This window comes from Gigantopelta aegis, chromosome 3 (genome assembly GCF_016097555.1).
Source record: "Gigantopelta aegis isolate Gae_Host chromosome 3, Gae_host_genome, whole genome shotgun sequence".
Classification (NCBI taxonomy): domain Eukaryota; kingdom Metazoa; phylum Mollusca; class Gastropoda; order Neomphalida; family Peltospiridae; genus Gigantopelta; species Gigantopelta aegis.
The window spans coordinates 34356393-34382599 of NC_054701.1; the positions used below are offsets into that span (position 1 = coordinate 34356393).

Consider the following 26207-nt stretch of genomic DNA (forward strand, 5'->3'; position numbering starts at 1 on the left):
AGTCATCATGCTTTAGCACACACATCTACCTATATTTTGGTGGATATATGATGGGAAAGTTTTCTTTAACTTTCCAAGAATGCATAAAGAAACAACTATAACAGTGGAAACATATTACAATTTCAAGTGAATTATATACAAAGATTATGTATGGGATTAATTCACTTGTAGTAATTTCTTACAAATAATATGTAAAAATATAATAATGTAACTTTAAATTCAGTTGAAAGACATTTCAGTAAACACTTTTTTCATGCTTATATCCAATCAAGGTTCAAGCACAGTCCTGGACATACACCTCATTTATCTGGGCTGTCTGTTCATGCAGGACAATGGGTTAGTGGTTAATTATTAGTGGTTAATTGAGCCTAGTGAAAGAGGAGCCAGTGTAGTTATTAAATGTCGCTGTGTGGGGGAGCCAGTACCAGGGTGTGAACCCATAACCTACCGCTACTAAACAAACTTTAAAAAGGGAATAAAAACACCTACTACTGACATTATATTACTGAATTAAATATGCTTTCAAACAGCTCTTCAACAAGAATGAGTATAATGAATTTCTAATTCAAATAATTTCTGCACACATAGTTATACACACAGACATGATCTGCCTACACGGAGCAAGGCATTCCTATAATCTTTCAAAGTCCAGTGAAGCATACTCAACAAAATAGCACATACGTGATTGCATTAAAACTCGCCAGACCGTGTCTAACTTAGCAATAAGGTGTCATAATGATAATTTATTCGTTCAAATTCCACACATTTTATTAACACATATAACTTTTAAACACCAGTGAAAGGCTAAATTGCTGTCTTGAAGTTATGTCAAGTTATACCTGTCAGAGCTTACAGATGCATGAACATAGGACTTTAGAATGTTAGGTTTAAAAAAGAGAGAGACGGGGAAAATCCCCCACCTAAATCTAAATGTATAAAGTGAATAATTCACAGTGATATAAATTTAATAAATCACTGAAGGCTTGTCTGTGAATTCTTTTAGGCTCAATAAGATACAATTTTTAATTTTTTTAAATGCACACACTGTGTGAATTGATGAAACCGTTCACACAAATGATTGCCATGCTTTATTTTCTCACACACTAATTAACCTAAGAGAAATAACAGACAATCCTTGATTAAATTTGAAACTATAGTAATACATATTAATAAAAACGCTAACAAGATCGTATTTTATTTTAAATTCTTTTTTGATTCTTGAAAAATAACTAAGTAGCCCAGCAGTACTTAACTGCTTGTTTTGATGCATGGTCTGTCTAGGGTCGATTTCTGTCAGTGGGCCCATTGGGCTATTTCTCGTTCCAGCCATTGAGATATCCACGACTGAGATATCACAGGCCATGGTATGTGCTATCCTGTCTGTGGCATGGTGCATATAAAAAATCCCTTGCTACTAATGGAAAAATGTAGCAGATTTCTTCTCTAAAAATGTATGTCAGAATTATCAGATGTTTTCCAGAGTCCCATGACTGTAGTATGTGTTGCCATTCTGAATGTAGGAAATACAGTGAGCATAAAAGACACTTTGGGGTTGACTAAGCAGTGGGGAATGTAAAAGGAAGTGTGAATTCATTACAAATAATTCATGAGCTCCGAGGGAAGAGTTATCTTTAACAAATTAAATAATAATAATAATAATAAATAGACCAAATGAAACAGTGTGGGTATAACATATCAAACTAATGTACTGTAGTGATATAAAATGTACAATCAAGCAACATTTAAAAACGTATTTTTCACAAGTATACATTAATACAAAAATATTTTCAGCTAGAAATGCAAAATAGCAAAACATGGACAAAGGGAGGCAAATATGGTGTAACTAGATATGAATAGTGTTTATAGGTATGACTATACCAAATAAAATCCCATAGGCAACCATGTTAACGTTTGTGCTTAAAAACACTATATGCAATATATCAACCAAACTATGATCCATAAATATCAGTACTGCAACCCCTACCTCAAAGTATTAACTGAAGAAAATGGTACCTTTCATGGCTCATTTTCGGTGTCAGCAGATGTTTTTACAAAACCCATAGTTTCACACAAAATTTGGGTACCTTTTTTTTACAGGTACCCCATACATGTTCCAAGCACAAGGCTACTTGACACAGTGGTACTAGATGAATTAAATTGCATATATTTTTAGCTCAGATGAAACTAATTGTTTTTACAACCAACACACTCACATTTATAACCAATCACAGGACTTGTGGTGTTAACTTCTCTATCAAAAGTTCGGTGTACCTCAAACTTTGACCGAGCTGGAAATTATTTGGTTTAGTGCTACCTTATAGCTTTTATTTAGCCATTCCTGGCAGCGTAATTTTAACACGTTATACCCTTTGATATATCAGTTATGCACTCTGCTATTTACCCAGTGGGTTCTGCTACAAAAAGTTAGTTTGTTTTGTTTAACAACACCACTAGAGAACACTGATTTATTAATCATTGGCTACTGGATATCAAACATTTGGTAATTTTGACATATTATCTTAAAGAATACTCTCTATATTTTTTCATTAGTAGCAAGGGATCTTTTATATGCACCATTCCACAGACAGGATAGCACATACAACGGCCTATGATATACCAGTTTGGGCTATTTTCCGTTCCAACCAGTGGTCCACAACTGGTTCATCAAAGGCTGTGTTATGTGCTGTCCTGTCTGTGGAAAAGTGCACATAAAAGACCCCTTGAAAGAGTAGCCTATGTAGCGGCAGCAGGTTTCCTCTAAAGAAATATGTCAGAATGACCAAATGTTTGACATCCAATAGCCAATGATAAGATAAAATTCAATGTGCTCTAGAGGCGTCATTAAATAAAACAAACTTTACTTTTTTGGTTGGAACGAGAAATAGCCCAATGTGCGTTCTGTAACAATTCAGACAAGGAAGGAAGGAAATGTTTTATTTAATGACACACTCAACACATTATATTTACAGTTATATGGCATCAGCAATTTAGACAAGTGCTCTAGTTTAATTAGAGGACTGTGTAAAAGTTCAATGTTAGGTACAAACTACTCAACCGTCATTGGGGATATTTGGAAAAATATGTCAAGTAAACCAGTTAATTCGTTGTGTTCAGTGGATGACATATCTAATTGTAGTCATGCATTGCTATGGCGATGTATGGAACATCCAGACCACAGTCTTGCTGAACATGTTGAACAAATTTAAGATGTGCACAAATTACTTATTGTGGAATATATTTTGTATGTCCCTAGACAAAGTGGAGTAGTATATTTCATATTTATGGAGTGATAGCGGCTGTGCAGCTCTGATTGATAGTCAGGGCTTTATATCTCTCTAACAGGTTTTTTGTGTCAGTCTATTTCAGCACACAAATGTTAATAACTGCTGAAGAGTTATTCAGAAATGCATTTCAAGTTACATTAGTATAATTCAAGCTCATTTCAGTGGTTAATTTGAGCACATTTATTTAAGGTATACTTATTTTTCTTTTCAATTTTGGGCACAGCATTTATTGCCTTAGCTTAGGAGCCATCCAAAGCTCCGGTAATAATTATGTTGGCAGCCCGCAATGTTCATTTTCAAAATCACAACCACCATGTTTAATATGGACCCACCAATGGGGATCGATCCTAGACCAACCATGCATCAAGCAAGCATTTTACCTCTGGGCTACATCTCACTCTTTAAAACAAAACAAAATTGATGTTATTAGCAATTTTAGTACAGAATGCAAATTTATGGAGACTCAGTCTGTTGTGACCTTTTCATGTCGCAAAAATTATGTTTTGCTTTCATTGCTTTTAAATTAACAATACAAATGCCTATTATATTTACCATATCATTTTATTTTTACTAAATGCCCTTGAAAAGCCTTTATAAATACAGTCAAATGTTGTTATCTCGATGTTGAAGGGACCAGACCAACATGCTCGAGATATCGGTAGCTCGAGTTAAACTAACAGTTTCCTGATGAAAATTATCCCACACATAAATTTATGTTTGCAAACGTAACAACACTAAACAGTATAGTCATTTTTGTATTTGAAAATAACCCTTTTTATGTGTGTGAATTTCTTCATGCTGACCAAGTATACCAAAATGTGCCAACATTCAAAGCAATCACTTCTCGAAGTGGCTTTTAACTGCCTTGCAACTGTGGCTTTAAAGTCCTCTGTCATAGGGTGACTTGTGATCTGGGATACACCTGCTAGTAGGTGGTCAGTGGGCAATGGTGTCATTATATTAGTAGCATCATTGTTGTCCTTGTTGTCATCAGGTGTTAAGGTTCTTGCACAGAGTATTGTGTCAATAATGTTGTCATCCTCAGTCACGGTCTCACATGTGTTCAAATAGTCGTCCAGGCTTGCGTAAGTGGCAATTGGTATACACAGTCTGCTTAATGGGATGTCGTCGTCTGAGTTGTCTACACTGTCTGGTCATCAGTTGTACCAAACTATGCATGTTGGAAACAGTTCTTAATTGTTTTCGGCGTTACATTTCCCCATGCCTGATTGATCATGCATAAAACATCGAGCACACTGAAGATATGCTTCTTTAATTTTGTCAGCATTTTTTTTTTATCCAGGTTGATAACGTGTTTGATAGAATAGAGAATTGGTTCGCTACTTCTGACTTTGATATTCTGCTCAACGGCACTAATTGCTTCGAAATTCGTTTCTGTTTTCCTAACAATTAATTTTTGTTTGACGCACCTAGTTTTGTTGGTGGTGGGGTTTTTTTTTTTTTTTTTTTTTTTTTGGGGGGGGGGGGGGTTAATGCAAGATTCAACAGAAGGGCCAGGATCTCCAACAAGTGGTCCATCTACTGGCATATTTTACTGTTTAATAATGGTTTTATAAATGTTGAACATTTTCTGTTATGTTAAGTAGCGGAATTTAGGGAAGAAGGAAGAATGAAATAACATATGAAATTAATATCCTAAGCATAAGTAAAAAATTTAATTCTTTTATATACTTCGAGAAAAAAACAGGAAAGTGCACCTAGGGACACCAAAATATGCTAAGATAAGCCTCGTAATTGAGATTAGCATGCTTGAGATAACAGTGTTTAATTTCGTAACATTGCATAGGAAAACTGCTGGGACCGGCACTGGACCTGGTGTTTATAGAGGTTGAGATAAAGACATTTGACTGTATAAGCTAAAGTTGAAAAATAAAAGTCAATATTGTATGGTGGATTTTGGATTTTGTTTACTTGCCAACTGAGCTCGTTACCTCAACATTTTAAATTGCCTGTGAAGTACTAATATCTATATTACCCAAAATTCACAGAAAAGTTAAAGTAAAAGTATGTTTTGTTTAACAACACCACCAGAGCACATTATTAGACATCAGCTATTCATTGGAAGTCCAACATTTGGTAATTCTGACATACAGCTGTATACATGTGTTAGTCTTAGAGAGGACACCTGCTACATTTTTCCATTAGTAGCAAGGTATCTTTTCTATGCTCCATCCCACAGACAGGATAACACATACCACGGCCTTTGATATACCAGTTGTGGTGCACTGGCCGGAACAAGAAATAGCCCAATGGACTATATACTAACAGTGCATCATTAAAATCTCAGTAATATTTTAAAATAAATGTAAATCAAAACCTTGTATTATGTATCTGTTAAAAGTATGGTGGACCAGCCATGACTTCTGAACCTGAAATGTAGTCTACACCATGCATTGTGAGTCATCGATGACGTAACAGGACAAAGTATAGACATGCTAAAAGAATTTGTCTCATATAACCGATTGCACATAGTTCTTCCACTAATTGGTCTTAATTCAGGAATGTTTCAGGATGTTTCCAAATGATTTCATATGTGTATTAGCCTGGTATAGGCATTTTGCAAACATGACGTCACACATAGGCACCTAAATACAGAAAATCTCTAATACTCCTAACCATTGATAACATCTCCACACACTGCATGGTGTTCTAATGAACACTAATGAAAACTACAACGTCTAACAACAGTGTTTTGTGCCGTTCCAACTTCAAGCATACCAATCACTTGCAGATGTCCATTTTTTAGGTGTGACATTTTTTAGGTGATGACAATCAGATACCAGCAAAAGTGTTTTTGAGTGATGAGAAGCCTTACAATCATTTTGCAATCCAATGATAATCTTTGTTTTTAATGTTTTATTTAATGACGCACTCAACACATTTTATTTACGGTTATATGGCATCAGACATATGGTTAAGGACCATATAGTTATTGAGAGAGGAAACCCACTGTCGCCACTTCGTGGGCTACTTTTTTCGATTAACAGCAAGGGATCTTTTATATACACTATCCCACAGACAGAGTAGTACATATTATGACCTTTGATATACCAGTCATGGTGCACTGGCTGGAACGAGAAATAGTGCAATATGTGACGGGGATCTATCTCACACTGACCGCACATCAAGCGAGCACTTTACCACTGGGCTATGTCCCCCCCCCCCCCCCCCCCCCCCCCCCCCCCCCCCCCCCCCCCGAATGATAAGAAAATAAGTCAAACAGGAGCATGTGACCTAAAATGTGCATAAGGCAAGCTGTCTGCATAAAGCTTGAATAGCATGTGTAATTGACAGAACACCTCTGGAATGTCGAAGGAAATGATTACACATTAATTTTCTGAAATTTTTGAAAATGAAAAAATGCTTGCGAGAAGCTTGCACAGTTGAAGATATGCATGCAACAAGCTTGCACATGTCTGCACAAATGAAAACATGCATGCGGCAAGCTTGCAGAATTACTGACTAGCTAACGCGAGCTAAATGTTAGCTTGCAAATAATTACATTGCTTGTACTACCTTGTAATAACCTTGTAACTACCTTGCGACAACCTAGCCGCATGAATGCATTTTTATGATGTTCCCTACTTTATTCAAGTACACGTACCGCTGTCGAGTACCCTGGGGAGGTGTTGTAGTCTTTATATTGATGATGTTCCCTACTTTATTCAAGTACACGTACCGCTGTCGAGTACCCTGGGGAGGTGTTGTAGTCTTTATATTGATGATGTTCCCTACTTTATTCAAGTACACGTACCGCTGTCGGGTACCCTGGGGAGGTGTTGTAGTCTTTATATTGATGATGTTCCCTACTTTATTCAAGTACACGTACCGCTGTCGGGTACCCTGGGGAGGTGTTGTAGTCTTTATATTGATGATGTTCCCTACTTTATTCAAGTACACGTACCGCTGTCGAGTACCCTGGGGAGGTGTTGTAGTCTTTATATTGATGATGTTCCCTACTTTATTCAAGTACACGTACCGCTGTCGAGTACCCTGGGGAGGTGTTGTAGTCTTTATATTGATGATGTTCCCTACTTTATTCAAGTACACGTACCGCTGTCGAGTACCCTGGGGAGGTGTTGTAGTCTTTATATTGATGATGTTCCCTACTTTATTCAAGTACACGTACCGCTGTCGAGTACCCTGGGGAGGTGTTGTAGTCTTTATATTGATGATGTTCCCTACTTTATTCAAGTACACGTACCGCTGTCGAGTACCCTGGGGAGGTGTTGTAGTCTTTATATATGATGTTCCCTACTTTATTCAAGTACACGTACCGCTGTGTTGTAGTCTTTATATTGATGACGTTCCCTACTTTATTCAAGTTCCCTACTTTATTCAAGTACACGTACCGCTGTCGAGTACCCTGGGGAGGTGTTGTAGTCTTTATATTGATGATGTTCCCTACTTTATTCAAGTACACGTACCGCTGTCGAGTACCCTGGGGAGGTGTTGTAGTCTTTATATTGATGATGTTCCCTACTTTATTCAAGTACACGTACCGCTGTCGAGTACCCTGGGGAGGTGTTGTAGTCTTTATATTGATGATGTTCCCTACTTTATTCAAGTACACGTACCGCTGTCGAGTACCCTGGGGAGGTGTTGTAGTCTTTATATTGATGATGTTCCCTACTTTATTCAAGTACACGTACCGCTGTCGAGTACCCTGGGGAGGTGTTGTAGTCTTTATATTGATGATGTTCCCTACTTTATTCAAGTACACGTACCGCTGTCGAGTACCCTGGGGAGGTGTTGTAGTCTTTATATTGATGATGTTCCCTACTTTATTCAAGTACACGTACCGCTGTCGAGTACCCTGGGGAGGTGTTGTAGTCTTTATATTGATGATGTTCCCTACTTTATTCAAGTACACGTACCGCTGTCGAGTACCCTGGGGAGGTGTTGTAGTCTTTATATTGATGATGTTCCCTACTTTATTCAAGTACACGTACCGCTGTCGAGTACCCTGGGGAGGTGTTGTAGTCTTTATATTGATGATGTTCCCTACTTTATTCAAGTACACGTACCGCTGTCGAGTACCCTGGGGAGGTGTTGTAGTCTTTATATTGATGATGTTCCCTACTTTATTCAAGTACACGTACCGCTGTCGAGTACCCTGGGGAGGTGTTGTAGTCTTTATATTGATGATGTTCCCTACTTTATTCAAGTACACGTACCGCTGTCGAGTACCCTGGGGAGGTGTTGTAGTCTTTATATTGATGATGTTCCCTACTTTATTCAAGTACACGTACCGCTGTCGAGTGGGGAGGTTTGTAGTCTTTATATTGATGATGTTCCTACTTTATTCAAGTACACGTACCGCTGTCGAGTACCCTGGGGAGGTGTTGTAGTCTTTATATTGATGATGTTCCCTACTTTATTCAAGTACACGTACCGCTGTCGAGTACCCTGGGGAGGTGTTGTAGTCTTTATATTGATGATGTTCCCTACTTTATTCAAGTACACGTACCGCTGTCGAGTACCCTGGGGAGGTGTTGTAGTCTTTATATTGATGATGTTCCCTACTTTATTCAAGTACACGTACCGCTGTCGAGTACCCTGGGGAGGTGTTGTAGTCTTTATATTGATGATGTTCCCTACTTTATTCAAGTACACGTACCGCTGTCGAGTACCCTGGGGAGGTGTTGTAGTCTTTATATTGATGATGTTCCCTACTTTATTCAAGTACACGTACCGCTGTCGAGTACCCTGGGGAGGTGTTGTAGTCTTTATATTGATGATGTTCCCTACTTTATTCAAGTACACGTACCGCTGTCGAGTACCCTGGGGAGGTGTTGTAGTCTTTATATTGATGATGTTCCCTACTTTATTCAAGTACACGTACCGCTGTCGAGTACCCTGGGGAGGTGTTGTAGTCTTTATATTGATGATGTTCCCTACTTTATTCAAGTACACGTACCGCTGTCGAGTACCCTGGGGAGGTGTTGTAGTCTTTATATTGATGATGTTCCCTACTTTATTCAAGTACACGTACCGCTGTCGAGTACCCTGGGGAGGTGTTGTAGTCTTTATATTGATGATGTTCCCTACTTTATTCAAGTACACGTACCGCTGTCGAGTACCCTGGGGAGGTGTTGTAGTCTTTATATTGATGATGTTCCCTACTTTATTCAAGTACACGTACCGCTGTCGAGTACCCTGGGGAGGTGTTGTAGTCTTTATATTGATGATGTTCCCTACTTTATTCAAGTACACGTACCGCTGTCGAGTACCCTGGGGAGGTGTTGTAGTCTTTATATTGATGATGTTCCCTACTTTATTCAAGTACACGTACCGCTGTCGAGTACCCTGGGGAGGTGTTGTAGTCTTTATATTGATGATGTTCCCTACTTTATTCAAGTACACGTACCGCTGTCGAGTACCCTGGGGAGGTGTTGTAGTCTTTATATTGATGATGTTCCCTACTTTATTCAAGTACACGTACCGCTGTCGAGTACCCTGGGGAGGTGTTGTAGTCTTTATATTGATGATGTTCCCTACTTTATTCAAGTACACGTACCGCTGTCGAGTACCCTGGGGAGGTGTTGTAGTCTTTATATTGATGATGTTCCCTACTTTATTCAAGTACACGTACCGCTGTCGAGTACCCTGGGGAGGTGTTGTAGTCTTTATATTGATGATGTTCCCTACTTTATTCAAGTACACGTACCGCTGTCGAGTACCCTGGGGAGGTGTTGTAGTCTTTATATTGATGATGTTCCCTACTTTATTCAAGTACACGTACCGCTGTCGAGTACCCTGGGGAGGTGTTGTAGTCTTTATATTGATGATGTTCCCTACTTTATTCAAGTACACGTACCGCTGTCGAGTACCCTGGGGAGGTGTTGTAGTCTTTATATTGATGATGTTCCCTACTTTATTCAAGTACACGTACCGCTGTCGAGTACCCTGGGGAGGTGTTGTAGTCTTTATATTGATGATGTTCCCTACTTTATTCAAGTACACGTACCGCTGTCGAGTACCCTGGGGAGGTGTTGTAGTCTTTATATTGATGATGTTCCCTACTTTATTCAAGTACACGTACCGCTGTCGAGTACCCTGGGGAGGTGTTGTAGTCTTTATATTTATGAGTCATAGTTTGGTTCATATCTTAATATGCCATGCCATGGTATTTTTAACCACATATTTTAACATTGTCGCTTATACATAATATAGTACAACCTAAATGCTGTCAAATGTTGCTTATCTGATTAAAAATTGGAGATCAGTAGTTCCGGGTTAGTATCATGAGACTAGCTTCACATGGACACTTTTGACAAAGGAAACCAGAGGTTGTAATTTATAGTCATATACAGTCAAACCCCTATTAACTGGACCTTCTGTTACTGGAATTCCCTCAAAATGGGACATTTTTAAATATCAGTACAGAACATAGCCTCTCTAAGATGGATACCCATTAAAACTGGACTTTTTACTTGGTCCCGCGGGTGTCCGGTTTGGAGGGGTTTCAAGGTATATCTTGCTAGTACTGGTAGATTGTAGGGTTATCTCCATGTAGGCTTGTGAAAACATTCAAGCATTAATGGCACCTTTTATCAGTTATCGTGACACTACATTTTACAGTAAAAACATGTCCAACTTTGTTTGTAAAGTTTGTTTTTGTTTAATGACACCACTAGAGCAGATTGATTTATTAATCATTGACTAATTGATGTGAAACATTTGGTAATTCTGACATATAGTTTTAGAGAGGAAACCCGCTATATCTTTCCATTAGTAGCAAAGGATCTTTCATATGCACCATCCCATATTAGAGGGTCAAAAGCAGGGTTCGAAATATAAACTGCAAGAGTTGCAAGAATAACTTTAAGTATATCACCTGATAAAATAACATGAATTTATCATGTACACTTATCATAAAATTGGTTCCAACATTTGTTTTCTGTTTTATTATTAATTTATGAGTAAGAGTGTTTGAGTCTTAGCCTGGTTACTCGATCAACCCTGAAAAGCATTTTGCCATTTTCAAAACAGTGAGAGGATGCAGCATTTGTTTGAAATCTTACTTTATTGCTCTTTGCCAAGACCAGATTGACAGATTTTAGGAACACTTTAGGGGGGGGGGGGCAATTGCCATTACAAATGTATATGTATGTACGTAAACATATATTAAGGAATGGGGAATTTGTCATTCCAGCACCAACTCCAATCCAGAGTTAGTGCACCACAGCCTTATAGTGGGCAAGTGTAATTCCACGTAAACCAAAATCCACCAACATGAAAGAAACATAATGATTGATTACTGGATGTCAAATATTTGTTAATTCTGACTCGTAGTCGTCAGAGGAAACCCGCTACATTTTTCCTAATGCAGCAAAGGATCTTTTATATGTACTTTCCCACAGACAGGATAGCACATATACCACAGCCTTTGACCAGTTGTGGTGCACTGGTTGGAACAAGAAAAAACCCAATCAGTTGAATGGATCCACCGAGGTGGTTCAATCCTTCGACACAAGCACCTCAGGCGAGCGCTCAACCCACTGAGCTAAATCCCACCCCCACCCACTTCAAGGGCATAATAATAGGCGTGTTTACCAAAGGGAGATGAAAGAAAGAAATGTTTTATTTAAGGACGCACTCAACACATTTTATTTACGGTTATATGGCATCAGACATATGGTTAAGGACCACACAGATTTTGAGAGGAAACCCGCTGTCGCCACTACATGGGCTACTCTTTCCGATTAGCAGCAAGGGATCTTTTATTTGCGCTTCCCACAGGCAGGATAGCACTAACCATGGCCTTTGTTGAACCAGTTATGGATCACTGGTCGGTGCAAGTGGTTTACACCTACCCATTGAGCCTTGCGGAGCACTCACTCAGGGTTTGGAGTCGGTATCTGGATTAAAAATCCCATGCCTCGACTGGGATCCGAACCCAGTACCTACCAGCCTATAAAGGGAGATGATTACACAGCATACACTACAGGTTCCTTGTACCCAGACATGGGTGACATCAATTTTTAAGAGCTCAATGCCAAGTGTGGAGCATGCATGGCCCTGTCAAAGCTTCACCATTCATCTCCTCATCATCATCCATATACTGTTTGTGAAGTAGGCTACCCTAAAAATCATCTTCAACTCTATGTTAAATATTTGAGGCCAGTTTCTTTCTTTCTTTTCTTTTTTACCCTCTCTCATGTTTTGTTTTTTGAAATAGAAGAAAATGCGTCTTTTGAGAGTACTGCTAAAACAATACTATGCCCCTAAAATTTAGGTTGCTCCTAACTTCAAGGGCTGACAAAATGGGTAAATCACCTTGAAAGTGAAACTTGATCTGTAAAGTGTTGTACGTGATAAAGCTATACACAAAATTTCAGCTTCAGGAAATGATTTATTTAATGAAACACTCAACACATTTTATTTATGGTTATATGGCATCAGACATTGTTAAAGACCATGTAGATATAGAGAGGAAACCCGCTGTCGCCACTTCATGGACTACTCTTTTCAATTAGCAGCAAGGGATCTTTTATATGCACCATCCCCCAGACAGGATAGTACCTGCCACAGCCTTTGTTACACCAGTTGTGGAGCACTGGCTGGAGCGAGAAATATCCCAATGGGTCCACTTTAGTATTTTGAGGCATTGTGAAAAAAGTCTGGAAAACTATATTTGGGATGGACGGACAGACAGACTGACAGACCGACCGACACAGACAGAAAGACAGACAGACTGATGGATGGAGACGAAACCTGTTGGACCGGTAGGCGACTATAAAATGGGGAGTTACTGGAATGATGCATCAACATCATGCACAAATACATATTTCACAAGTTCGTTATTATGTGGCTGTTTGCACAATAAGTTTTTAATGAGTGTCACATGAGGGTTGCTAAACATTAAGCTCTGGTTACCCAGACCACGCGGTCCCTTGCCGTGGCACGGGACCGGTATCCGGTTATTTAGATTAAGGTGTAGTGGAACCACCCTCCCACAATAGGGATGCATGCATGATCTTTTGACCACGTAATTCAAATATTGTCAAAACAACCCGAGACAGTCCCATTTATGATACAGGTTTACTCTCTTATCTACTAGCTGCCAAATCGCATGCACACAGTAAATAACAAGTACTGAAAGCACAGGCTACTAAACAACTATATTCACCTACTCCATAAAATGAACTGTTCCTTAAACTCAGCTAGATTATAACCTTGTGGACATTGGTTTGGTATATACATTTCCTGGTTAGATTTTATATCTGCTGGGTGACACTTGTAGTTTTCCCAATTAAAAATGTTTGTATTGTATTTGCTGGCAGCTGTGTGTGCAGTGACACAGTATGTCGATGCACAGCGTAGTGTGTATGCCGATCATAAATGGGGCCTGAAAGACTGGGAGAGACAACATGAAAAGTACTTGAAGTCTCAGCCTCCAGTGAAGATACTCAACAAAGGGGACAAAATCCTCTACAAAGGTAAATGAATTATAGTCAAACCTGTTTTATCAACCACCCGCGTAAAGAGCCCACATTTTTAATCTCCCAAATCATCTGATTATATAAGCCAGAAAATTAAGGATAGGTAAGTAGGCTCAATTTAAAAAAAGATAAAAGTTTTAGGCAAATTATTTAGGCATTGTTATAAACTTAATTTTTTTTAAAGACTGAAATATTTTATATTTATATTTATAGAATTGCAAAAAGTGATACTCTTTGTAGGAGTGTTATACTTTTTGTCTCTTTGTAGTACGCTCTGTAACACTGAATTGGCTTTCAGAGTATAACAGTACAAAGGCTATACAAACATATTCTAGAAATTTCTACTTTCTGTTTCGGTATTTTCTAGAATTTTAGAATACCACTGTAATAAATTTCAAACCTGATTGCCATTTAATTCTCAAATAAATATTGTGCAAATGTTAAACAAACAAACAAATCTGCTTTAGACTTGGTTGGTTGGCAATTTTTAATAAAAAATTTTTTGGTGATTTTGTTTTAAAAAGTTGGGACCGCAGGGCCTTTCTAGGGATGATCGGGTAATTGGAACCACAACTATTTTTGTTTTTTGGCCTAACCAGTCTTGAAAGTGGCAGTCCTCCTATAGACGAAGGAAAGAAATGTTTTATTTAACGATGCACTCAACACATTTTATTTATGGTTGTATGGCGTCGGACATATGGTTAAATACCACACACAGATAATGAGAGAGGAAACCGGCTGTCGCAAATTCATCGGCTACTCTTTTCAATTAGCAGCAAGGGATCTTTTATATGCACTATCCCACAGACAGGGTAGTACATACCACGGCCTTTGCTACACCAGTTGTGGAGCACTGGCTGGAGCGAGAAATAGCCCAATGGGCCCACCAACGGGAATCGATCCCAGATCAATCGCACATCAGGCGAGCGCTGTACCACTGAGCTACGTCCCGTCCCTCGTATAGACGAAGTACAGGAATGATGATATGATTCATCCTGGAAAGTTGTAGTCCTGCTAATGAAGAAACACCTAGCTGATACTCACTCATAGGACTAGTCGTGATATTGTTAAAACAACTTTTTGTCTCTGTCTTATACAAGATCCCTTGCTGCATTAGAAAAAATGTAGCAGGTTTCCTCTGATGACTATGAGTCAGAATTACCAAATGTTTGACATCCAATAGCCGATGATTAATTAATCAATGTGCTCCAGTGGTGTCGTTAAACAAAACAAACAAACTGTCTTATACAGGAATATTATGATTTTGAAAATCTTTATGCTTTGTCCAGATTACCTGGTGTAGCATGTTCAGGTGGCTCAATGAATGCCACTGTTGGCATGCTGCCAAACCACACACCTAATTTGCATGCCTAAAGAGTGGATCTTGAATTAATTTACAAGGCCAGGTAACATAAAGCACTCGTAACACTTACGTCAGATGTATGCCACACGTTATGTATGGTGTACACCTGACGTAAGTGTTATGATTGCTTTGTGTTACCGAGCCCAGGACTCTGTATCACTACACATAATATTATTATATTATTTACAGCAGCATCAATCGATTATCAGAATGGTTTCTAACAAAATAAACAAAAATACATAATACGAGTTGAAGTTTATTATAAATAACATATATATATGGATCACTTCTGTGTACTAAAGGTTAAAATATAATAATGTCAGACCCTTCCTTTTGTCACATCTATTCATAAACATAGTTCAGAAAAACAGTTTAATATAAGAATTTACATTTTCAAAATTACTTTACATAATTGATAAAACTGAAATCTTTTAAACAAGTGCAAATAATAATGTTTGTTCTGCACTTGATAAAACAGTTTTGACACTAGCTCCTTGAAGATATAGTGAACTCTTTCTAAACCAGATTTAAATTTAGGGAAGTGATAAAATATACTTGTACATGTATGTACTTGTATACAGTGAAACCCCTCAACACTGGACCCCCTCTAAACTGGAATCCCCTCAAAACCGTGATTTACGCCACTTTTAGCACTAAATTGTACCCCTCTAAACCGGAAAACCCTCTAAATTGAACACCGGACAAACAATTCGGTCCCAATGTGTCAATTTAGTTTAAATCGTCCCCATGAAAACCAAATGACCAAACCGCTACCAGTCAATGTGGCGCCACTAATTGCTCCCAATGTCAGTCCAGCCGGATTACCTGTCTGCGAACACATAATGTGCACATGCTCAGGTTACCAATGTGATCACTGTTACACGCCACAAAGTAGGCAAGGTTGGCAACATGCCAATAAACAATTAACAAAAGACCCATCGCCAGCGTAGATATTTAATTTACACAAATATTGTATTGGTTACGATAAGCCGAGTTCGGGTTTGGGTTAGATGTTTTAAGTCATGAAGGTGATTTACGGTCTATATATTCCTTCACAAACATGTAACATGATTTGCTTCAAAGATCGACAAAAATAACAATGAATTTTATTCACTGTCTTCCTATCGTGTGAATTTGTTGCTCTTTTAAGGAAAATAAAGAGTAAACTAAAGTAACGTTGGCAGAAATAAACGATAAGCTGAACTATTTAATGGGGAAGGGAAGGTAGTTACGTAAATGCAGACCCCTGAAAACCGGACACCTCTGAAAACCAGACATTTTACTTGGTCCCATGGATGTCCGGTTTAGAGGGGTGTCACTGTATGTACGCAGGTCTCGAACTTAAGAATTTGTCTCCCACAGCAATTTTTAAAAGAACTGCCATGGGTGAAACGGCCCAGCGAAGGCAATTTTGAGTTTGCCTATGGCAATTTTTTTTTAAAGTGACATTTGCAGCAAATAAACATGACTGAAAGGTTATTTTGCTGTATGTAGACATTTCAAACGTGCAAATGTTAAATATTGGCAGTTAATATACACCAGGGCCCGGTTGTTCGAAGCCTGGGTTAACTTAATCACTGATTAACACTAACTATGAGTTAAATTCCTTAACCCAGGGTTGGCTAATCACTGGTTAAAAAACCGTTGCTGAAACACACTTTTAACTCTGGGTTAGTAAACTCAGGATTAGTTTTCACTAACCCAGGGTTAGTCTTCAATAACTCAGGGTTAAGTGCAGTTAACCAATCAGTGTAAAGTAAATGTACTTCCCGTACTGCTAGTGCTTCTGTAATTTTCAAAAATGAACAGCAATAAACAGGAAAGGTGAGCAATACGATTTGCTGATAATGTTAGATAACTGTAGATTATGATGCGTAAAATATTGAGACAATTAGTGAAAACAATAAGACAAAAACTAGCGGGAGAAGGCAGTTGCAAAAACATGCCACATTATATTACTAGAGTTGATGACAGGACATTGCGGCATCATCGTTTTGGTTTCGCACACAATAAATAAATCACATATTACTGTAATATTTTATATGTCATATTTAACAGCTTGTATAGTTTTTAGCTTTCATCATTTAAGCTTTTCTATACATTATGAAAAAATATAAATATACTAAGTGTCCTTGTCTGATCAATGTGGAACAGACAATTGTTTTGACAGGGGGTGAAGATTACCTAGAAAGCTATGTCCCATCGTTCACACGTGTTTTAATTTCAATGACGTCAGTATTCGAATGACATCACTTTACATGTTCCTACAATAATAATAATAAACTAATCTAGATATTTCAATTTTTAAAAGGCTCAAAATCTTTCAGTGTAAAATTGCTTTTTGTTTGTGTGTTTAATAGTTATGAAAACATATGGCTGTAATTAAAAAGCTGCAATAATTTAGGAAATTATATCGTTTGGTGAAAATGGACCTTAAGTGAAATGTTTGATATTGTGTGTAAAAAAGGCTGACCTTGAGCTAGGAATGTCTGATATTTCACCCCCAAGTTAGTTCGCCCCATACCAGTTCGACCCAAACACATTACCAGTTAGCCCAACAAAACAAAGTTCTGTTCGCCTCCACTTGGGGTTTGGTGTATCTGTTCTTGAACGACAATAAGAATAAACAAACATGAAACACACTATGTGTATTATACAACTAGGTAAAATAAGTTTAATGTCACGTAGAAAAACAAATCAAATTATATTTTGGTCCTTACTTTAAATAAAATGTATAATATTTATATATTAGTACACGTATATATGTAATGCAGATTTTAATAAGCTGGAATGAGAGATTGCCCATTACGACAGGTGCTACTAAGTCAAAAGCCCTTCGATATACACCGACAAAACTGCCGTGCTGATAATTACTAGTTAACTGTAAATTAATCATTACATGCATTACATGCCGATACTCTATTTCATGACAGTTTTACATTTAAAACGCATCTAAACATACAAATGGAATCAAATTCGCCACTCTTAATCACTGGTTAGACATTTAACCGCAGGTCACAGCTGCTTTAACTTTAACCCAGGGTTAGGGTATATTTAACTCATGGTTAGCGCTAACCAACGTTCTAACAACGCATTTTTCAATCAGTGATTAAATTTAACTCTGGGTTAGGCACTTAACCCAGGGTTAACGCTAACTCAGGTTTCGAACAACCGGGCCCAGGTGTATATACATGTATTTTGCCATTGGTTAGGAGCTTTACTGATGGCACAAAAGTGACGTCAGTGATGCTCTCTACCTACGGCAATTTATATCTCAACAACAGCAACTGCCGCCGGTGCATGCCGTCATTAAGTTTGAACCCTGTGTATGGCACACAGTGGCATGCAGATTTCAATCAAGCTATTGTCACAGAATGGGACTGTGATTTTGCTGGTTTACACAGATATCCAGATTACTCAGATACAAAGTTTAGACAGAATTCACTGTATGCATTCTCAGAGCCACTACATTCAATAGTAAATTGGTTGTGTAAGTGTCTTTTAGTTCTACGTTATCCATTACAATTTACCTTTCTTCCCTATTAACTTCTCTTTTTTTAAATTCAGATTGTTTCCATCTCAAGAATTCAGGCTATAACATATCAGGCATCTACAAGATAAACATTAACCAATCTTTTGCATTTAAGGTAAGTTCAGCTCCACCATTATACATAATATATCCAGTTAATACATGTTTTACACCATGCCCCCCCCCCCCCCCCCCCTTCCCTGTTACTCTGTTCAGAACGCTGGAAATGCCATATTTTAAAAACCTGAAAAGCATGCCTCCAAACCCCACCCCCCACACCCAACAGATTTGGGCTCTCATATACATATATTTTCATCCCTCTGACCATCAAATTTACAGTGCCACTCCCCCTACCCCTACACTTTTAAATATACTATTCGAGCCAGCATTTTTTCAGTTCAGGCAAAAAATATCTTAGCTTAAGCAATCTTCTCCCTCAACATACATATTTGTTAAGGCAATTTTCTGAATTTGCTTGCTGTACAATGACTATATCCATGACATCCACCGATTACAGGCTCACTGTGAGTTTACACCAACCAATGCCTACACAGCCATACAGCAACGAGTGACCTCGACCTTCAATTTCGATACTTACTACAGCTACTATGTGAGTGGATTTGGCCATCCAGCAGCCGACTACTGGGCAGGACTTACCGTCATGAACCATCTTTCAGTGCAAGGTGAGAAAAGAAAAGAATGTTGCTTTACTTGAACAATATTTGAATGGGGAAATTAATTACAATAACAAAATTCAACAGAATTAAAATTCACACCTATAGTCCGTCCCACAGGGAAGGCCTTTTTTCATACTATGGAATTTACTAGAAGTTATTTATTTCTGAGCCGACTGTTTTCTAAACTGCACACAAAAATAGTATGTTTTTATTTCAAAAACATTTTTACTTTTCTTGTTTTCTAAATTGCACACAAAAATAGTATGTTTTTATTATTTCCAAAACACTTTTACTTTTTGTCTTATGCCAAATCAAACTGAAATTATTTACAAAAAAAAACATTTTAATAGAATTATAGGACGGACTATAGCATAAACATATTTTATTTGACGTCAATGACAGGTGCATCCATAGATATTCATCTCAATGAACATCAATAGGTGCAACAATAAACCAAGTTTCATTGGTCTAAGACATAGTTTTGAGAATTGGACATGAATGTGAACTTTAATGCAGAGCTAAACAAAACGTAATACCTACATGTATATCTCACCTGTTCACTTTGTTTAAAGTTTATTAAAGCTGGATTTATTTAACAACACCACTAGAGCACACTGATTTATTAATCATCGGCTATAGGATGTTAAAGATTTGGTCATTTTTCATTAGCAATCAGCTAACACAGTACCAGTATGTAAACATCCTTCATGTTGCAAGCCATAGGATTTCAAATTTCAAGGGAAACACTTTTTTCGGTTCTGTGTCTTGTAATCAAGGGAACCCATTGGAAACTGTTTTTAAAAAATAATTATATTTATCATATAATATCTTACATTTTCAGTGCAATCAAAGTATGTGATATTTTTCAGATCACATACTTTAATTAAGAATTTAATAACTTTGCAAATTAGATGTAAATTAGTTGAGGTCTCAGCATTAGGTTTATTGACATTTAAGCAAACGTACTTGGGTGACACTCCATGATTGACGTATGCATTCATAGTCATCAAATAAAAACATTTCAATGGCAATTTGACACTGAAAGCTGTCCAGCGTTCAGAAAACAAAAAACGTTAGGCATAACTTTATTTTGATGTAAGGACATCCAAAATGACGTCATTCGAGTTTGACGTCATTTCCATTAAAAAATACACTGCGCCACATATTCTTACGTCATTTGAATATCTAGTAATGGCGGACTGGAATTAAAGTTGCGTGTACAGTTTACAAAAACATGTTGTATTAAGCTTGAGCTTATATGATAAAGAGATTATTACCCTCGTGTATTTCGGTATCGTCAATATCATATATTAGAAATAAAAATAATGTATTATGCTCGCCAGGTCAATAAACCTAGTGCCGAGACCTCAACTAATTTACATCTAATTTGCAAAGTTATTAAATTCTTAAAGTATCAGTGTGCTCTAGTGGTGTTGTTAAATAAAACCAGCTTAAAGTAACAAAGTAAACAGGCGAGATATATACTGAACAAAAAAAGAAACTTCCGATTTGTACATATAGTATTTGTTGTGTTAAAGAATTCATTGTGTAATGAAATTATATAGGTAGTATTAGCCTTGACCTGTATTATCAGGATTCATGAATTTTATCGATTATTTTTGCACTGTTAATCGTCGACAATGTGAAATTCAATTTGCACGTGCATGCATGGTTCGACATGTCCCGTGTAGTATTCGGTCAATTTGTTTTACTTGTCTTACTGACATTGTTGTCAAGTGAACGAAAACGCTTCAAAATTTGTAAAAAAATTAAAGTTTTTTTACGTTGTAGCATTTTTAGTATGCCAAGAATACCCAATAATTTACGTGAACGGGCGATTGGCATGCTTGAAGCTGGCATGTCGACAGAAGATGTTGCAAGGCATGTTGGGAGTTCTGGTCGAGCGATACGAAATCTTCGCATAAGATTTCGAACGACAGGAAGCACCAATGACTTGCCACGTCGTGGACGTCCGCGTGTTACAACGCGTGGTCAAGACTGCTATATCATGAACACACATTTGCGCAATCGATTCCAAACTGCCACTGCTACTGCTGCTAACACACCTGGGCTTCATAATAACCGAATCAGTGGGTAAACTGTTTTTAATCATCTGCGGGAGAACAGTTTACATGCACGACGTCCTTACGTCAGATGCGTTTTAACACAATGTCATCGTCTAAATCGTCTTAATTGGGCACGTGTACACACTCGTTGGATACAGCGACGCTGGAATACCGTTCCTTTTTCGGATGAATCCAAATTTTCTTTACAACGTGGTGATATAGCAGGGTGCGTGTCTACCATAGGAGAACTGAACGCTATGCTGACTGTTGCATTCTTGAACGAGATCGTTTCGGGGGTGGTGGTTCTGTCATGGTCTGGGCAGCCATTGCCCATGGTTATCGTTCACCACTAGTCGTCATTGATGGCAATTTAAATGTTCAACGTTACAGCGATGACATTCTCGCTCATCACGTCATTCCTCTGTTCCATAACAACGCCAACATCTCGATTTTTCAGCATGATAATGCCACCTCTCATACAGCTAGAGACACTGTAAATTTTCTTAGGACAAATAACATTGATTTCATTGATGACTGGCCCGCTAAAAGTCCTGATCTCAACCCCATCGAGCATGTCTGGGATAGTCTGGACAGGCGATTGAGACGTCGTCCCAACCGACCCGCTAACGTCAACGAACTTCGTCAAGCGCTCATTCAGGAATGGAACAATATTCCACAGGCAGAAATCAACACTTTAGTCAATTCTATGCGCCTGCGATGCACTGCAGTGGTCAATTCAAGAGGTGGTCATACCCGTTATTAAGTGGGTGTTGTTGTTTTTTAACCCCTACCACATTTGGTCAAAATTTCTCCCAGTTTCTGTTAACCTATGGCCATGATTTTTGCACCAAACAATGCATCATGGAACACTCTTTAAACGCATATATAACAACTATTACCCCGGTTTGTTTTCATCAAGTTATGTTCAAGCAAAGTTAGCGGAAGTTTCTTATTTTGTTCAGTATACATGTAGGTATTACGTTTGGTTAAGCTCTGCATTAAAGTTCACATTCCTACCCTCTATATATACTCTTCAAAAAAAGAAACGCAAAAGGGTACAAATGGGTTATAACTCCGATTTTATGTTTCCTACCGGTTCATGCTTTGTGAATATAAGGTCATTGCATGTTCCAAACACATTCCCACGGTTACATTCGATAAAACGCAGCTACTGTACAATAAAGTTCCAAAATGTGAATATTCGCAAAAACGCAGCCACGTGCAAACCATGTCACCACTGCACGTGCGTTGTCTGCACGTGCAACATGAACACCGACAGTATAAAAGTGCAGGGTGTTCGCTTGCCTGGCCTCTGTATCTGGCCGACAGTTGACAATCCAGGACATGCCACATCTCAGTGAACCACAGAGAAACAATGCCATCGGCCGACTAGACGCAGGCGAATCCAGGGCATTCCATGTGTCCCCAAGCACCATCTCCAGACTGTGGGACCGTTACCAGCAACATGGATCAACACGTGACCTCCCTAGATCCGGTCGACCACGGGTCACTACCCCCGGGCAGGACCGCTACATCCGGGTACGCCACCTTCGGGAACGATTGACTACTGCCACCTCCAAAGCCGCAGCAATACCAGGTTTGCGCAGGATATCCGACCAGACCGTACGGAACCGCCTACGTGAGGTAGGAATTCGTGCCAGACGTCCAGTTCGAGGTGTCATCTTAACACCACAACACCGTCGACTCCGACTGCAGTGGTGCCAGATTCATCGACAATGGCCTCAACTGCGATGGAGACAGGTGTGGTTCAGTGACGAGTCCCGATTTCTGCTCCGACGTCATGATGGAAGATGTCGCGTGTATAGGCGTTGTGGTGAACGTTATGTGGCAAACTGCGTGCAGGAAGTGGACAGATTCGGCGGGGGTAGTGTCATGGTGTGGGCAGCCATCTAACACACTGGCAGAACTGACCTGGTCCACGTGCAGGGCAACCTGAATGCACAGGGCTACATTGACCAGATCCTCCGGCCACACATCGTTCCAGTTATGGCCAACGCAGTGTTCCAACATGACAACGCCAGGCCTCACACAGCACGTCTCACAACGGCTTTTCTACAGAACAACAACATTAATGTCCTTCCTTGGCCATCGATATCACCGGATTTGAACCCAATTGAGCATCTATGGGACGAGTTGGACCGACGCCTCCGACAGCGACAACCACAGCCCCAGACCCTGCCCGAGCTGGCAGCAGCCTTGCAGGCCGAGTGGGCCACCATCCCCCGGGACGTCATCCGTACTCTGGTTGCTTCAATGGGCAGGCGGTGCCAGGCAGTTGTCAACACACGCGGAGGCCACACCCGGTATTGACACCAGATGACCTTGACCTTGGTGGTGTGTCCTATCACTTACTCACAATGGACTAGAGTGAATTGTGAACAATCCTGCAACATTTGGTAATTATCGGACTCACCATTCAATAATTAAATCAATTCTCCAAATGTTACGACAATGTGGTTTTGCGTTTCTTCTTTTGAAGAGTATATATCATTTTCCTTGACTAGTTATACTTGACATAATAATCATGGGAAACAAACTTGTGGTTCAGTGATTTTTCTGACATTGTACTGGAAACAATTGTTTTCCGTATAATTTGAGGGCCTGTAGTGGTCATGATCAATTGTCTTTCATATAGATCTAGATATAGTCCGTAAACTATCCACCAGAGAAGGTTATCTGACTATTGGTTTTTCCTAATATCTAATTATAGCTGGTTGTGGTTTATTCAATGTAGTAGGAAATATCAGGGAACATTTTAAATTCAAAACTACTGTTTAATGTTTCAAAATTGTGCAGCAATCTCTGAAGCTTGCGTAGTGAATCTCAACATGATATTGAACAAAATATTCTTTGAATACTGTAGGTCCTGAAAATAACGCTACCATAATATTAATGCTAAAAATGTGAGTTGTGTTATTCGCATTGATAATATGACACATTTATTTCTGTTTTCTTCAGCAAGCTATGTGTCACATGCTATTAAAACAAACAAAGATTAAAATTCTAATACATTTATAAAACAACTGGAGCACATTTCATCGTAGGCAAGACAGACTTATAACTGTCCAATAGTTCAACAAAAGCCGACACTGTACATCACACGTGAATTGGTTTTAGCATGATAATCCTGAGGTTGACCATTTCTTTGTTTTTACTGTTCAAGTTCGCTGCAAGTTTGTTGGCATATCTTAGGAAGATATGAGAAGTAATATTTCATAGGGAGGCCACTCGCATTAATTTCATGTCACAGTTTAGTCTGCCCACCGCCACTCACATTAATTTAGGGACGCATTAATTTCAGGATCTATAGTATAAATATTATACATGTAGAAAAATGTACGGTACTCAACTTTCAGACTGCCATTGTTTTATTGCAGGAAACACCGTCCTCAAAGTCAGAATGACAGACTGGAGTGGATACAATGGAATAGCCAACTACAAAATGTTCTACGTACACGCCGCTGCCCAAAACTTTGTCTTGAACATTGGAGGATTTAAAACCACAAGCACAGTCGGAGATGCCCTGTCGTACAACAATGGAATGCCATTTGCCTCACAGGACCGACCAGACCCCAACAACTGCGCTAGCCGCCATCGCACCGGATGGTGGTACAACTACTGCACCCGGTCACTGCCGAATGGCCACTACTATATGAACGGACCGTACACACCTCCTTATGGTTATCCCGACGGAATATTCTGGGACAACTGGCGTGGTGTCAATTATTCACTTAGGTACTTTATCATGCAGGTTTCTCATTTTTAAACAAACTCTGGTATAACAATAACACTAGTTAATTAATTTACTGCAACACAGCGTTCAAATCTGAGTGTAAAACTATGGTTCAGTAGTCAAAGAATTAACCTAATTAGCTAAGGTACCTACTGATTATTTTTCTAAAGAATATTTTTATTATTTCACCATATAGATCTGCATTAATTTTCTTATTCTTGCATGCCATTATTTGATATTGTTTGGCTATACTTGCTACTTATGTTACATACATGTACATTTTAATATTAAGAAAAACATATCATTTCTCAGTGTGTCATTTGTCATCAGAATTGTGTCACCTTGAAACCAACATTTTTATAATATATAACATTTCATCTTTGTTTTCTGCAATGCTTTGTAATTTTGTGCTTAGTAAAGCAATAAGTAAAATTTAGCCTTGAATATGACAGACAGACAGATACATTGGTGCAGTAACCAGGCATTGGATTTGTGGATATGTTTAAGATTCTGCAAGAATCATAAAACTGTTGTATGGTTGATATCTCAAGTTACTCTTCCAATCCAAAATCTGACTTGCAGCCTGGTAACCATTAAAAATGATGACATTTCCATTTGCTTGCTTGTCATGTTACATGTACATGTATGAAATGCAAATAAAATTGCTATTTAACTGAAACTGGTTGTAGATTTAACATTTGAGAAGAAAATAAACTTTGTGTCTTACATTTTCCCATCAGTACCCCATGACTAGTACATTAATGGCAAACACCCAAAAAGTTGGTCTTATTTGACAGCAGCTGTTTTTTTCTCTTACAAGTGTACACTAGAATACATATCTGAGGTACATGCAGCATTCAAAATAAACACTTGTCCGTTTGTCCTGACAAGTGAAAATTTACCTGGACACGCATAATGTACCTCCGTGGTTATCTAATGGACAAGTAAAAAAAAAAAGTATAAAAAAGCAGTATCATAATTTTGAGCAATTGTTGTACTTCAATAAAACGAAATCAATGGTGTTGCATCACAAAAAGTAATACAAAATATTTGAAATACTGAGTT

At 38.5% G+C, this 26207-nt stretch overlaps 2 protein-coding genes across 2 annotated transcripts in view; one reads left to right on the forward strand and one right to left on the reverse strand.

Annotated features, from left to right (window-relative positions):
- The window catches only part of LOC121367923 (cysteine-rich DPF motif domain-containing protein 1-like), a 48886-nt gene that overhangs the window by 9262 nt on the left and 13417 nt on the right, over positions 1–26207 (reverse strand). The window lies entirely within an intron of this gene.
- LOC121367921 (angiopoietin-related protein 1-like) lies at positions 13491–25821 on the forward strand. Its single transcript, XM_041492375.1, has 4 exons — positions 13491–13750; positions 18684–18763; positions 19163–19328; positions 24787–25821. The coding sequence occupies exons 1-4, from the start codon at positions 13570–13572 to the stop codon at positions 25173–25175; spliced, it is 816 nt and encodes a 271-aa protein (XP_041348309.1). The 5' UTR covers positions 13491–13569; the 3' UTR covers positions 25176–25821.

Excerpts from the sequence above, each read along its gene's own strand:
- LOC121367921 (XM_041492375.1), top strand. The coding sequence starts at position 13,570 with ATGTTTGTATTGTATTTGCTGGCAGCTGTGTGTGCAGTGACACAGTAT. Across the intron at positions 13,751-18,683 it reads GGACAAAATCCTCTACAAAG|ATTGTTTCCATCTCAAGAAT; the intron begins GTAAATGAATTA and ends TTTTAAATTCAG. Across the intron at positions 19,329-24,786 it reads GAACCATCTTTCAGTGCAAG|GAAACACCGTCCTCAAAGTC; the intron begins GTGAGAAAAGAA and ends GTTTTATTGCAG.